Source organism: Prionailurus bengalensis, chromosome X (assembly GCF_016509475.1).
Source record: "Prionailurus bengalensis isolate Pbe53 chromosome X, Fcat_Pben_1.1_paternal_pri, whole genome shotgun sequence".
Classification (NCBI taxonomy): Eukaryota; Metazoa; Chordata; class Mammalia; order Carnivora; family Felidae; genus Prionailurus; species Prionailurus bengalensis.
In genome coordinates, this window is record NC_057361.1 from 85,090,968 (window position 1) to 85,104,170 (window position 13,203).

The following is a 13,203-nucleotide window of genomic DNA, read 5'->3' on the forward strand; positions in this document are numbered from 1 at the left end:
GGGGATGAGGATTGTTGGGGAGGGGACAGATATGGAAGGAGCACATGTGGTCAGTGTAAACCAGCATGGGCACTTGGAAAATTGTGATGTGCATGGCCTATTGATGGTAACTCAGGGCTATTATGTTATGAAGGAGACCTATTTGACATTCTGTTTGAATGCTATTTCCTTATAATTTGCATGAATGCCCTACTTATCTCATTTGGCACTCAAAACCAATATATTACTTATTTGAAACTTTATTGAAAATGCTTTATTGAAAAGGTACTCTACAAGAACAACAGGCACTAACTTTGTTCAGTTATTCAATTCATTTAACATGTATTTGAAGAATTACTCAATATTGCGCTACGCATGATTTATATCTGGCAGAAAAAAACACTTTGGAAAAATTGTCACAAAGACCATACTTTAGAAAGTGGGACCTGTGAAATAACCATTGATGACATGGGCCCATGCCACCCCTACGGGGGACAGTGCAAAGGGAGGCACAGGTGGTGGGGGTGGCATAGGTATCATGGGTGGCCCGGGGGGCAGACATGGCCCAGGAGGCCCAGGGTGTAGGGGTGGCCCAGGAGGCATAAGGCCCCGAGGCACTAGAGGAACATATCTCCATGCCAGGTCCAGAACAGGGATTGCATGATAGGGCCCATCAAAGATTACTCCCACAGGAGGGCCCAAGGCAACAGGGGCCACATTTCTGAGCATCATTGCCCTCTGGTGTCTTCTCCACTTGGCCCTTCTGTTTTGAAACCAAACCTTCAATCAGAGGGAAAAAAAGGGATTGGTTTAGTACACTGAACAGTTAATGTCATAATAGAAAACACGACAACATGCAATGCTGCCACTGAACTTGTAAACTGCAGTGGGAGAAGCCATTTCCTTATTGCTAAAGTATCTTGGGAAAGTAAACTGCATACCTTCTCTCAGCTAACCCCATGGTTAGTCCAGACTTGGGCACATTGATTTGTCTCTCTTCTAATTTTTAGTATTCTTTCATGTTTTCCCCCCAGGTCTCGGATGCAGAGCTAACTGATAAATTGCACTGGTTCTCCAACATTAATGCACATGCCTGGCAATGGGGTAAAGGGACATTCGACCGTCAGCTGTCTGGTTGCTTCACCCCCTCCTCACCAGGGGTAGTGTCACCCTGGTTATGGGGGAAGCTGAGCATGGTATAAAGGAGGACCTGATTAAAATTATATGGACAGGAATGACCCCCTTTTCAAAAAACCCATCTGCAGTCTAAAGTAACTAATACACTAGGAGGACATTGCAGTTTTAGCCAGAAAAGTTTCCTGTAGTGATATTTAAGGGATCATTCTCCTAAACCTCCTAAGAATTAAACATGTGGTATGTCAAAAGAGGCCTGATCATGGGGTCTCAGGGACTGCTGGGATAGGAGAGTTGCTGAAGCCCCAGACGCTGCCTTGGTAGTTTAGCTTTTAGTGTTAAGGAAAGTTTAACCTAATTGAATCCAAATTCACTAAACTCAAAATCCTTTTCCCCAGATAAGAGATTGGGCACCCCATTGTCACTACTGTCAACTTTGCACGCTCCCATCTGCCTTACCCTCCAGACCTTCCTGGGCTCAGGAGAAAGTTAGGTCATTCAGCCCTAGCTATAGTTTTAGGATCCTGGACAGAAGCTGCTGTTTCTCAGAGGGGTGAGGCACGTTTGGCCCTGCCAGCTCCATTCCTTAAGTAGGAGACTCCAATCCCATCACTCATTCCTAAGGCAGGAAGGTCCAATTATGCATTTTAGGAAAATGTTCAACAGCAATGTGGGGGTAGGGGCCACAAAAGAGGCTCCTCCCTGAGTATTTGCCAAATATTAACAAACCAACAGACAAAAAAAGCTGTCACTTAGACTTTACTGTTCTCTTGGTATACTAGTTAATAGGGTTTTTATTGTATTTAATCCTTTCGGAAGTTCCCAAACTGCAATATTATTTAATTGAGACAAAGGGCCTTTTCTCTCTGTCTGCTGTCACCTTTTCTCTTCCCCATCTTAGGATTTGGGGTCCTTTTGCTGCATGAATATATAGTCTGAAGAAGGCCAGTATAGTAGAGTTCATTTTGGAGGGATTCAAATATATCAGTGGTCAAATCTCCCTAAATGTAACCACAATCTGGCAAATTTTGGTATGGGCCAATATTAGATCCATATTCCCAATACTGGTTTCATAAAGAGGTATACTATATTTGCAAAAGGTGAGGGGAAACATCTATTAAGTTTCGTGGGGGAAATTCATGCTGCAGAGCTTGAAAATATATGAGAACATAGTGTTTTTTCCTTTTTTGGGTTTTCTGGCTCATTTCCCCTTCAGAAATCCAAAAAGAAGGCAACCAGGGAGGGGGAAAATCTACTTAGCAAACTTTGTTTTTCTTTTCCTCTGAGATTACCTTGAGGGGGCACATACTTCTTTGATGTAACTATGATTTTCTATGACCTCAAACAGTTACCATTTGATCCTGTGACCAACAAATTAATAATCATTTCCTGAAAAGTATTTAAATTTACACATGTAAGAATCTGGTCTGAAGTGAGAGCACCCTGAAAATCAAATTCCAGAAAACCCCACCTTTTCAAAATAATGTCACCAAAAGGAAAGAAAAATTAGTAGATGTTAAAAGTTCCTCAAGAGAATATTCATTTACACATTTGGTAGTTTCATATAGTTGAATTTGTGAGGCATCTGCAATGCATATATTTGAATGTATACAATACTCCCCTAAACTTTCACCCCTTCTTAGGTCAGTGGAACTTTATTAAAAATTGTTGTCTTTTTTGGTTAAATTCTTTAAGACAATTTTCCAAAGTTTGCAAACCTTTCCCCATTACTAACAAAATCCCAACATTTTAGCCATGTTTTGGGGCTGATATCAAAGTCTTCCAAAACAATTAAAATTTAAGGCTTTCATTTTCTATGCTGCTTTACAAAACACTTAAAAATGGCAGAAGGACCAGGCACTTGGAATTTTAAGCTACCCTCCCACTCCAGTTTCAGTTTAACTAAACATGCTACTCATGCACTGTGTTCTGTCTGTGAATTACTCCTTCACCCCAATGTCTGAATACTTATAAATTCGCTCATTTAGCCAAGAGCTTATGCCTGGTTTTAAATATTTCAAATAATTTAGTACTGTTGAACCTTCTTATAATCTAGCTCTTCAGTGCATTAATTTGTATACTTCCCAGGTAGGATTAAGCCCCAACATGATTATACATAGAAATATTCCTTTAGGGAAGACTAACATTCTTCCTGAAAGATACCAGTGTAAAAGGAGGTGAACTTTATTGGGAAAAAAAAGTGTGTGGGGGGAGAAGTGTGCTCTACTTTTTTTCCTTTAGGAAATCATATTTCCTCTGGTAATGGGCAATTTCCAGAAGCTTATCCCATTTCCCACCCCCAAGGCACTCAATGTTCAAAACTTATTTATTAAACATGGAAAGACAACTAACACACCAACTTCAGAATATCCAGGACAAAATCTCAACTATGTTTTAAATGGCTGCCCTGCCATGTGCTCTTTTAAGATTTACTGACCTGCACTTTGGCTTCAGTCAAATTCAGACGTCCTGCGATCTCTTCTCTGAGGGAGGAAAATTGCAAATGTTCAGTATTTAAAATAAATATATCACACACATTATTTCTATCTCCCCTCCCAGTGAAGTTTTCCATAACACAGCTTGAGGCTTGCTTTAGGGAGTTTTCCCACGGACAACTTACCTGTACTAAATAAGATAGAAAAAGGGAATATATATGAAAGTCCCTGGTAGTGTGTCTGTTAGTTAAATATGTCTCCACCGATTTTTCTGTTTGTGGAACAGCAGAGAATCATCCTGGAAATCTTTCCTTGGGAAAGGAATCTTTCCTTCCGTGAAAATACATAAAACGCCAAAGCCTTTAAAGCGGAGTTTTGAACCAGAGTATTTCCACAGTTTATTGTAAACGCAGAGGGGAACTCTCAAGGAGGAACTCCAAACCATCAGCTCAAGGGAAATTCTTTCTGTGCTCTTTGGCGGGAGAAGGCTGAATGCAGCAGGACCAGAAAGAAGGCCCCTAAACCGCACACCGACTCATCCTGGTCCCCCATTCCTGCCGGCCCCGAATAGGCCTGCCCCTTCATACACTACCGGGATCGGGACCCACTACAAGGGTTCCCCGGAAGGCAAGTTGAAGGGAAAACCTCGCTGGCTTTTAAACGCTCGAAACTGTGAAGCCTTAGCACAGCGCTCCACGTGGCAGGACCGAGACTAGGGTGAGGAAAGCGAGGTGCTCGCCTGGTGCGCAAAACTTAAAGTGCTTGAAAAAAACTGAGCAATCACGATAAATATTTTAATGCAACATTTACAATATAAAAATTAATGCAAAAGACTCATGAACAAATTATCCAAATTTTAAATAAAAGCACGATCAATCCGACCCTCTCTTGCTTCACCCTAGCAAGCTCTCTGGAAGCACTGACCCAACCCCTGAGATCAAGGACGGACCCTGGGGTCCTCAACCCCCCTAAGCGGCTTTTGGCTTGGGAGGGTCCTGGGAAAGAGCCTAACACTCCCCGGGATGGGCCCGAGCCCCTGGAGAACTGCGCGCTAGCGTAACAAACCACTTACCGCGTGAACACGTCGGGGTATTGAACGCGATGGAAAATGTCCTCCAGTTCCTGCAGCTGCAACTGGGTGAACGCGGTGCGGTAGCGGCGCTGCTTCCTCTCAGCTATCAGTGGCCCCACCGCAGCCGGGGGGGCGGCTCCTCCAGCTGCTGCGGGGGCGCCAAGCCGCCGCCAAAGCCGCCCTCCAGGTTTTCGTCGTCGAAGGGGTTCGGCTGTCTCATGCCAACGTAGTTTACTGCAGCCGCTCCGCACTTAGGTTCGGACGCTGTATTCTCCTCTCTTCCACTTAAAAGCAACGAGGCCAAGGTAGACTTCGTCTCTGGGAAAGGACGAAAGCAAAAGAGAGACCGTAGGGTACGGGCCCACTGTACGTGAGCTGGAGGGGCCGTGGGGTCACGATGAAAGATAGTGGCGACAGCCTCGCAGCGTCCCGCGCACCCACCCCTCCCAGGGAAAGTTCCTCCCCTGGAGTTTGCCAAAGCACCTGTCCCCGTCTAGGCACTGACCATTCTGTTCTTCCTCCTCCCTACCGCCCCCCAGGCTGCGGAAGCCCACGTCGTAGTGGCTGCACCCGAAATTACTCTCCATGTCCAAAGTACTGTCGATGAAGCCCAGCGCATACATAGACTTTTTCCTGGGGTCCGCGGCGAACCCTGGGTGGCGTCAGGAGCTAGGACCAACTGCCCGGTGGGGTGTACTTCTGGCTCCCGGACCTCTTCAGGCGCCAAGTCTGAGGCTGGCGTGCCTTATATAGGGGGTATGTTGCCCCCAGCAGGTTCAAAGTGTATACGCTCGAGTCAATTAGAGGTCCTCTATTAGCGTTCACGTTACCTCTAGTTGCTGTCAGTGGGACCTGACGGGGGCGCGCTCGCTGCCAGGGCGTGTTAGTAAAATAGGGCGAGTGTTTGTCAGAGTGGTGCTGGTAGTGGGCATGCTTGTGTGGGGAGCCGTGACTCCAACTTGCAGTTTAACTGTCTACTCCCAACTCGGACGAAATATCTGATTGGAGGATGGGGCTGTGCTGTATTGAGAACGCAGTTTTTGGTGGCGAGAGGCAAAACTTCACTCTCGGTCCAGGAGTTCGCGGCGAAATGTTTGTAACATATTCCTCCTCTCAACCTTCGATGTTCCCCAGACTGCAGAGGACGCAGTGTGCCTTGCTTCCTCAGGGGAAAAGACAGAGAGATAGGGGTGGTTGGGGAAAGCGCGGAGCCCTCAGCAGCCCAAGCACACTGAAGCGAAGTTGTTAGTCTATCCTGCGTTGGGTTCTGAGAGCGGCATACCCCTCCTAGAACTTGGTGAATGATGGATAGGACTGTCTGGTTCCGTTCCATTCACACTCAAAGCCTGCGTATCTGGCTAGTGATTAAGACGAAACGATTAGCTTGGAGGCTGCTTGCACTGGGTTTTTGTGATCAGATCCCACCGTGCATTCTGGAGGGAGCGGTAGTTAGGTTTGCAGAGCAGTCCGGGTGCTCAGATGCATATTGCAAGAAATCCAACCTGCCTCTTGAAAAATCTCCAAGGACTTCAGATATTTAGTAATGAACCCACGTCAGAGTGCAAGTGTATAAACCTGCCAAGTGCTTAGTGCATCCAAGAATGCTTAGGCTGCACGGGCTCCTTCCTTCAGTTCTTGGCACACGCATTTGCTTTGCTTCTTACAGCACCCCGCTCTGCAAGGCGCTGAGAGCGTGTCTTATTCCAGGACCAGTATTGCAGGCCTCGGAAGAGTTCCCACCTTCCTCACTACTTCTCCACCCCTTTCCTTTAATACAATTATCTTTCTGAGCTGGTTTTCTCTACTAATGTGCCAAATAAAAAAGGATCAGGCCATAACTGAAGGCTCGTGGTTCTTCCTCCAAACAGTGTTTGCAGGTGCTCCAGGATCTGTTAATGTCCTTAATATCTAAGAATAACTTTTAATAATGGGCCCTCTGCTTGGCACTGTACACAATTTATCCCACTTTTACCTTTACAACCACCATTTTTACCATCTCCATTTTTTACAAAGAAAACTGAGCCCTAGGGCAGCCAGGCAATGCACCCAAACATGGTCATACCAGAAAGCTTGACTACAAATTCTGTGTACTTTTCACCATATTACTGCCATATTATTTCAAAAGAGTAAATAATGGTGAGGTTCCAAGGCAGCAGTGAAGGAGGGGGGAGGAGAACATTGGGCAGAGTCTTAAAAAAAAATCGGAGTGCCTGGGATCTCCTCCTCCTTCCCATCTCTTCACTTGTCTTCAACACTGAGGGGACACTAACAGGACCAGGGCACTACATGCATTGGCTGCTGAGCTGGTTCCTTTTTTTTTAAGTTTATTTATCTTGAGAGAGAGTGAGAGACAGAGACAGAGAGAGAGAGAGAGAGAGAGAGAGAGAGAGAGAATCCCAAGCAGGCTACCTGCTGTCAGCATGGAGCCCAATGCAGGCTAGAACTTATGAACCTAGAGGTCATGACCTGAGCTTAAATCGAGAGTTGGATGCTTAACCGACTGAGCTGGTTCTTTGAAGACACAGGAGGTAGAGGTGAGATGATCTGCCCTCATGTCAGGGCTACATTAGGACTTTTGTGGACCCTAGGCATTTTTGCCTTCTTTGGCACCTTCCTCCATAAATTTTTTTAAATGTTTATTTATTTATTTTGTGAGGGGAGGAGGGACAGAAAAAAAAAGAGAGAGAGAGAGAGAGAGAGAGAGAGAGAGAGAGAATGCCAAGCAGGCTCTGCATTGTCATCTCTGATCCCTACAGGGGTGTGTGTGTGTGTGGTGGGGGGGGGGTTGATCTCAGGAGCAGTGAGATAATGACCTGAGTGGAAATCAAGAGTCCAAAGCTTAACCTCAGGCACGCCTTCTCCATAAAATTTTTTAAAACGATACTTTACAACTATATTGGTATAAAGATAAATATAATTTGGCTTGGGTTACATTATTTTTTTCTTTTGATTTCAAAAGAAGTTAAAGCATTTTCCTAGGTTCCTAAAAGGGTGGTGGGCCTTGGATATCATTACTGTGACTAATGGAGAAATTCCCCTGCCTCACATTCCCAGAGGTGGCAGGTGGGAAACCAGCTGATAAGATGGTTGACTGACCAATTCATTTTCCAAAAGAGGTCAAGGGATGACAACTCCACAGCCCCTCTCTGACTTTAATCAAGATATTTCGATATTTCTTCCTCAGGCTTGCTCTTGTTGAGTTCTGCTGGCCTCCCTCTCTTTGGGCTAGATACCTGGTGAATAATTTTGGCCTGGGATGAGTTATTATACAAGAGATCCATATATGTTTTAATTATGGTGTGCAGTAGCTTACCTAGTATATTGATAACAGCTCAGGTGTGTTTTCTCGCATGGTAGATTTCCATGGTTTACTCCAGATTTTCTAAACCTCATTCATGTGCCCCTTACTCGTTTTGCCAGACCTGGGTACCAGCCATGGTAGTATTTAATTAATGTATTTACCTAAATTGATTCACATTTTGAAAACCTTAAATACCCAATTGAACCCCATGCTAACCAAAAATAGCTATGACTTCAAGGGTTTGATATGCCAGATTTATGGGAGGTAGAATCTGACAGTAGTTGAGAGCAAGGACCCTGAAGCCAGAACGCTGGTGTCAGAATCCTAGTTTTGATCGCTACTTGCTAGCTGGATAACCTAGTGAGTTGCTTATTCCTGTGCCTTCATTTTTCTCATCTGTAAAATGGGAATCATTAATACCTACTTCAGGGGGTTGTTGTGAGGATTAGTTGAAGTGATTACAATAGCTAACGCTTAGCTAATTCTTGTTGTATAGCAAGCACTATTTGAATTGTTTTCTATATATTAACATTTAATTCTCAAGGCAACCCTATCAAGGTTGATACTGCTATTATCCTCATTTCACAGATAATATTATTGAGGCACAGAGAGGTTAATTAACTTGTCTAAGGGCATCCAGCTGGTAAGTGTTGGACCTTGGATTTGAACTTTCTTAAAATGATGCTTTATAGAAAGAACATATTCAATAATGGTACTATTACGATTTTTTTAAAAAAATTTAATGTTTATTTATTTTTGAGACAGAGAGAGACACAGCATGAGCAGGGAAGGGGCAGAGAGAGAGGGAGACACAGAATGTGAAGCAGGCTCCAGGCTCTGAGCTGTCAGCACAGAGCCCGACACGGGGCTCGAACTCACAAACTGTGAGATCATGACCTGAGCCAAAGTCGGACGCTTAACCGACTGAGCCACCCAGGCGCCCCAATTTTTAAAAAATAAATATAATAGTCATTTCTAGCATTTTGGTGTTGTACAACTGTTACCATTATCTAATTATAGAACATTTTCATCACTCTATAAAGAAAGTTGGTACTGATTAGCAGTCATTTCCCAGTCCTTACCTCCCTGCAGCCACTGGTGAACAATAATGTACCTTCTATCCCAGTGAATTTTCCTATTCTGGATATTTTGTACAAATGGAATCACGCATAGGTGACAATTTGTGTCTACCTTCTTTCATTTGGCATCATGTTTTTGAGGTTCATGCATTTGTAGCATATATCAGCACCTCATTCCTTTTTATGGCTGAGTAATATTCCATTGTATAGATATACTACATTTTGTTTATCCATTCATCAGTTGATAGACATTTTCACCTTTTGGTGATTATGAATAGTGCCGCCACCATTTCTGTGAACATTTGTGTACAAGTTTTGTTTGAATATGAGTTTTTAGGGTTTTTTGGATATATATTTAGGAGTGGAGTTACTGGGTAATATGGTAATTCTATGTTTAACTTTTTGAGGAGCCACCAAAGTGTTTTCTGCAGCAGCTGCAACCATATTACATTCCCACCAGTAGTGTAGGAGGGTTCTAATTTATCTACATTCTTGCCAATTCTTGTCATGTTCTGCTTTTTTTCAATACCCAAGCAGAGATCAAGAGTTGGATGCTTAACCAAGTGAGCCTCCTGGGTGCCTCTGCTTTATTATTATTATTATTATTATTATTGCCATCCTTGTAGGTGTGCAGTGGTATTATTGTGGCTTTGATGTGCATTTTTACTTTTTAAAATTTTTATTTTGAGAGAGAGAGAGGGAAGGAGAGACAGAGCATCAGCAAGGGAGGGGCAGAGAGAGGCAGAGAGAGAGAGAGAGAGAGAGAGGTGGGGGGAGAATCCCAAGCAGGGTCCACACTGTCAGTGCAGATCCCGATGTGAGGCTTGAACTCCAGAACTGTGAGATCATGACCTGAGCCAAAATCAGGAGTCAGGTACTTAACCGACTGAGCCACCCAGGCACCTCTGATTTGCATTTTTCTAATGACTACTGATGTTGAGCATCTTTTCTTGTGCTTGTTAGCCATTCATATATCTTCTTTAGAGAAATGTCAGTTCAAATCTTTTGCCCCTTTATTAATTGAGCATTTATCTTTTTTGTTGTAGAGTTGTAAGAGTCTTTATATATTCTGAACACTAGACTCTTACGATATGATTCTTTAAGTTTCTTTTTCAGTTTCTTGATAGTGTCCCTTGATGTTTCCAGTCACAAGCCTGCCCTCATGTGACTTTGGAGTTTAAATGAACACTATGAGCACAGTCTAATTCACTCCTGGTAGCAAATCCAGACATGTGTGTGGCAAAAGCAAATCTGATTTTTTTTTTTTCTGGAGGAGTCTACCCTTAACTGAAGCTTTAACAAGATTCTCACAGACAAAACCCAAACACATATTCTTTTTTCAAAATCCACCACTGGGGCACCTGGGTGGCTCAGTTGGTTAAGCAGCTGACTTTGGCTCGGGTCACGATCACGGTTTGTGAGTTTGAGCCCCGTGTCTGGCTCTCTGCTGTCAGCTTGGAGCCCACTCCAGATCCTCTGTCTCCCATCTCTATGCCCATTCCCTGCCTGATCTCTCTCTCTCTCTCTCTCTCTCTCTCTCCCCCCACATCTCTCTTAAAAAAAAAACGTTAAAAAAATTAAAAAGCCACCATTAGCACAAATAAACCGAAGATGTAGATTGCCAAAGACTTATTATCAGGTGCAAATTATTTAAAAACATAATTATCATGTTTAAATAAATGAGAGGATATATAAACACAAGGGAGAAATAACCAAATATAAAAAAGAAACAAAAAGAATTTCTCTAAAAGTAACTAAAAGATTAATATTTTTCTTTTTTATTGTGGTAAAATACACATAATGTAAAATTTACCATCTTAACCATTTTGAAGTGTACAGTTCAGTGGCTTTTAGTACATTCACAACACTGTGAAGTCATCACCACTATCTAGTTCCACAACATTTTCATCACTCCAAAAGGTAACTTGTACCCGTATATACTCACTCCCCATTCCCACCTCCCCCAGTTCTTGGCAATCATAAATCTACTTTCTGTCTCTATAGATTTGCCAATTTGGACATTTTATATAAAGGGAATCATACAATACGTAGCTTTTTGTGTCTGACTTCTTTCACTTCCCATAAGGTTGCCTGAGTTCATCCACATGGTGGCATGAGTCAGTACTTCATTTTTCTTACTTGGAGGCATCAGATACTAGCCTCCAGAAGCTAAGTGCCAGGATTACCTGGAACTGATGTCCCATTCAGAGGCTTGGGGTGCCCGAGTTGTGCCTAGCCACACCAAGATGTCACACTTATCTGCCTTCCCCTTGCTGAAGGGTGGCTGGCTGATGCAAGCTTATACTCCCATGAGGAGTCCTTCTGCCAGGCAATAATCCCTTTGTGAAGGAGCTAATGATCCTTAAATAAAGACTAGAGATCTTTATTCTGGTATGTAAACCAGATAGTTCTTAAAGACCTTTGCAGTCTGCATAGCTGTAATATTATGGAAGTTTCATGTTCATAGATTATGTTTCTGCTGCAGGTGAGGTCACCTGTCCAAGGTGTGGCTAGAGGCGAGGGTGGGATGGATAAGCTTTCTGTTTGTTAAGGCCTACAGGAGCCCATTCATAGCACTGTGTGGTTTCTAATTCTTACTTCTCCCTAAGAAGGGACTCTGTAGATAGGGATTTAAAATTTTTTCAGTCTTTGACCAAAAGGCCTATTGTCCACTCTTGATAATCTACCACAGAAAGACTTGGTAGGAAGAATGGGGTGGCTTTGACGAACACCCATGAAGTAATGTCTGTTTTTATTAAAGATACATAAATTATTCATTCATGTCAGAAGCCAAAAGTTTGGATTTTTTTTAAAGGCATTATTTCTTTTTTTTTCCATTTTTCAGTTTTATTTTATTTTTTTTCTGAAATTTATTGACAAATTGGTTTCCATACAACACCGAGTGCTCATCCCAAAAGGTGCACTCCTCAATACCCATCACCCACCCTCTCCTCCCTCCCACCCCCCATCAACCCTCAGTTTGTTCTCAGTTTTTAACAGTCTCTTATGCTTTGGCTCTCTCCCATTCTAACCTCTTTTTTTTTTTCCTTTACCTCCCCCATGGGTTCCTGTTAAGTTTCTCAGGATCCACATAAGAGTGAAACCATATGGTATCTGTCTTTCTCTGTATGGCTTATTTCACTTAGCATCACACTCTCCAGTTCCATCCACGTTGCTACAAAAGGCCATATTTCATTTTTTCTCATTGCCACGTAATATTCCATTGTGTATATAAACCACAATTTCTTTATCCATTCATCAGTTGATGGACATTTAGGCTCTTTCCATAATTTGGCTATTGTTGAGAGTGCTGCTATGAACATTGGGGTACAAGTGGCCCTATGCATCAGTGCTCCTGTATTAAAGGCATTATTTCTTAAAGATGTAAGGGTCATATGGAGGCTTCTCATACGTACCTTTGGTAGAACCACAGTTCTCTGTAATTTCTTCAGACTACTGAGACTGTCTATACTCACAAAACAATAGGAAAACTCACTGAGGCTATTTGCATATAGTCCTAGCCCTTAGAGAGGACAGGAGGGAAGGAAAAGGCAGCCTAGAGATATCTGTTACTGCTGGTGATTTTATGTGACAGTAAAATTGACTGAGTTTTGCATTTCCTATCCTGTCTTGGAACATCTGGGCCCTTCAGATTTCATTCATGAAACTGAATCATTTACACAAAAAATCCCAGTCCAGAGGCTGGGCTTTTTTTGCTGTAACTAGGAGTCAAAGATGAGATTCCATGATTTTGCTTTAAATTCTGCCTAATTTCTTTGGCCATTGTGACCAGAAAGCTTGTAGAAATGACTGGCTACAAGAATTGATGCATGAATCGGACACCGTGCCTAAGGATTTCTTTACCTAGGGCACCCTGGGCTCAAGCCTCAAAAGGCCTGCTCCCAGAGCATTTGGGTGGCTCCGTTGGTTAAGCATCTGTCTGACTCTTGATTTTGGCTCAGGTCACGATCTCACAGTTCGTGGGATGTTGGCTCCTTGCTGAGCGGGGAGCCTGCTTGGGATTCTCTCTCTGTATCTTTCTCTCTCTGCCCCTCCTCCTCTTGCTCTCTCTCAAAAATAAATAAATAAACTAAAAACAAAAAACAAAAAACATAAAAACCCTGCTCCCTACCACTGCATTCTTTATAGGGATCCTTCAGAGGGAAGCCTTTCATGACCTTCTTGATCCTTGCTGTGATCTGG

The 13,203-nt window shown here is 43.1% G+C and overlaps 1 protein-coding gene across 1 annotated transcript; it reads right to left on the reverse strand.

Moving 5' to 3' along the window:
* Positions 1-221: 221 nt before the first annotated feature.
* ESX1 (ESX homeobox 1) lies at positions 222-5,207 on the reverse strand. The gene is made up of 4 exons (XM_043570007.1): positions 5,126-5,207; positions 4,621-4,870; positions 3,551-3,596; positions 222-759 (listed from the first exon to the last, which is right to left on the reverse strand). Exons 1-4 carry the CDS (start codon positions 5,205-5,207, stop codon positions 412-414), a joined length of 726 nt encoding a protein of 241 aa, XP_043425942.1. The 3' UTR covers positions 222-411.
* Between the last annotated feature and the right edge of the window lie 7,996 nt (positions 5,208-13,203).

Coding starts and splice junctions, on each gene's coding strand:
- ESX1 (XM_043570007.1), bottom strand. CDS start 5,207: ATGGAGAGTAATTTCGGGTGCAGCCACTACGACGTGGGCTTCCGCAGC. Junction 4,871..5,125: donor GGAGGAGGAAGAACAGAATG/GTCAGTGCCTAG, acceptor TCCGAACCTAAG/TGCGGAGCGGCTGCAGTAAA. Junction 3,597..4,620: donor TACCCCGACGTGTTCACGCG/GTAAGTGGTTTG, acceptor TTCCTCCCTCAG/AGAAGAGATCGCAGGACGTC.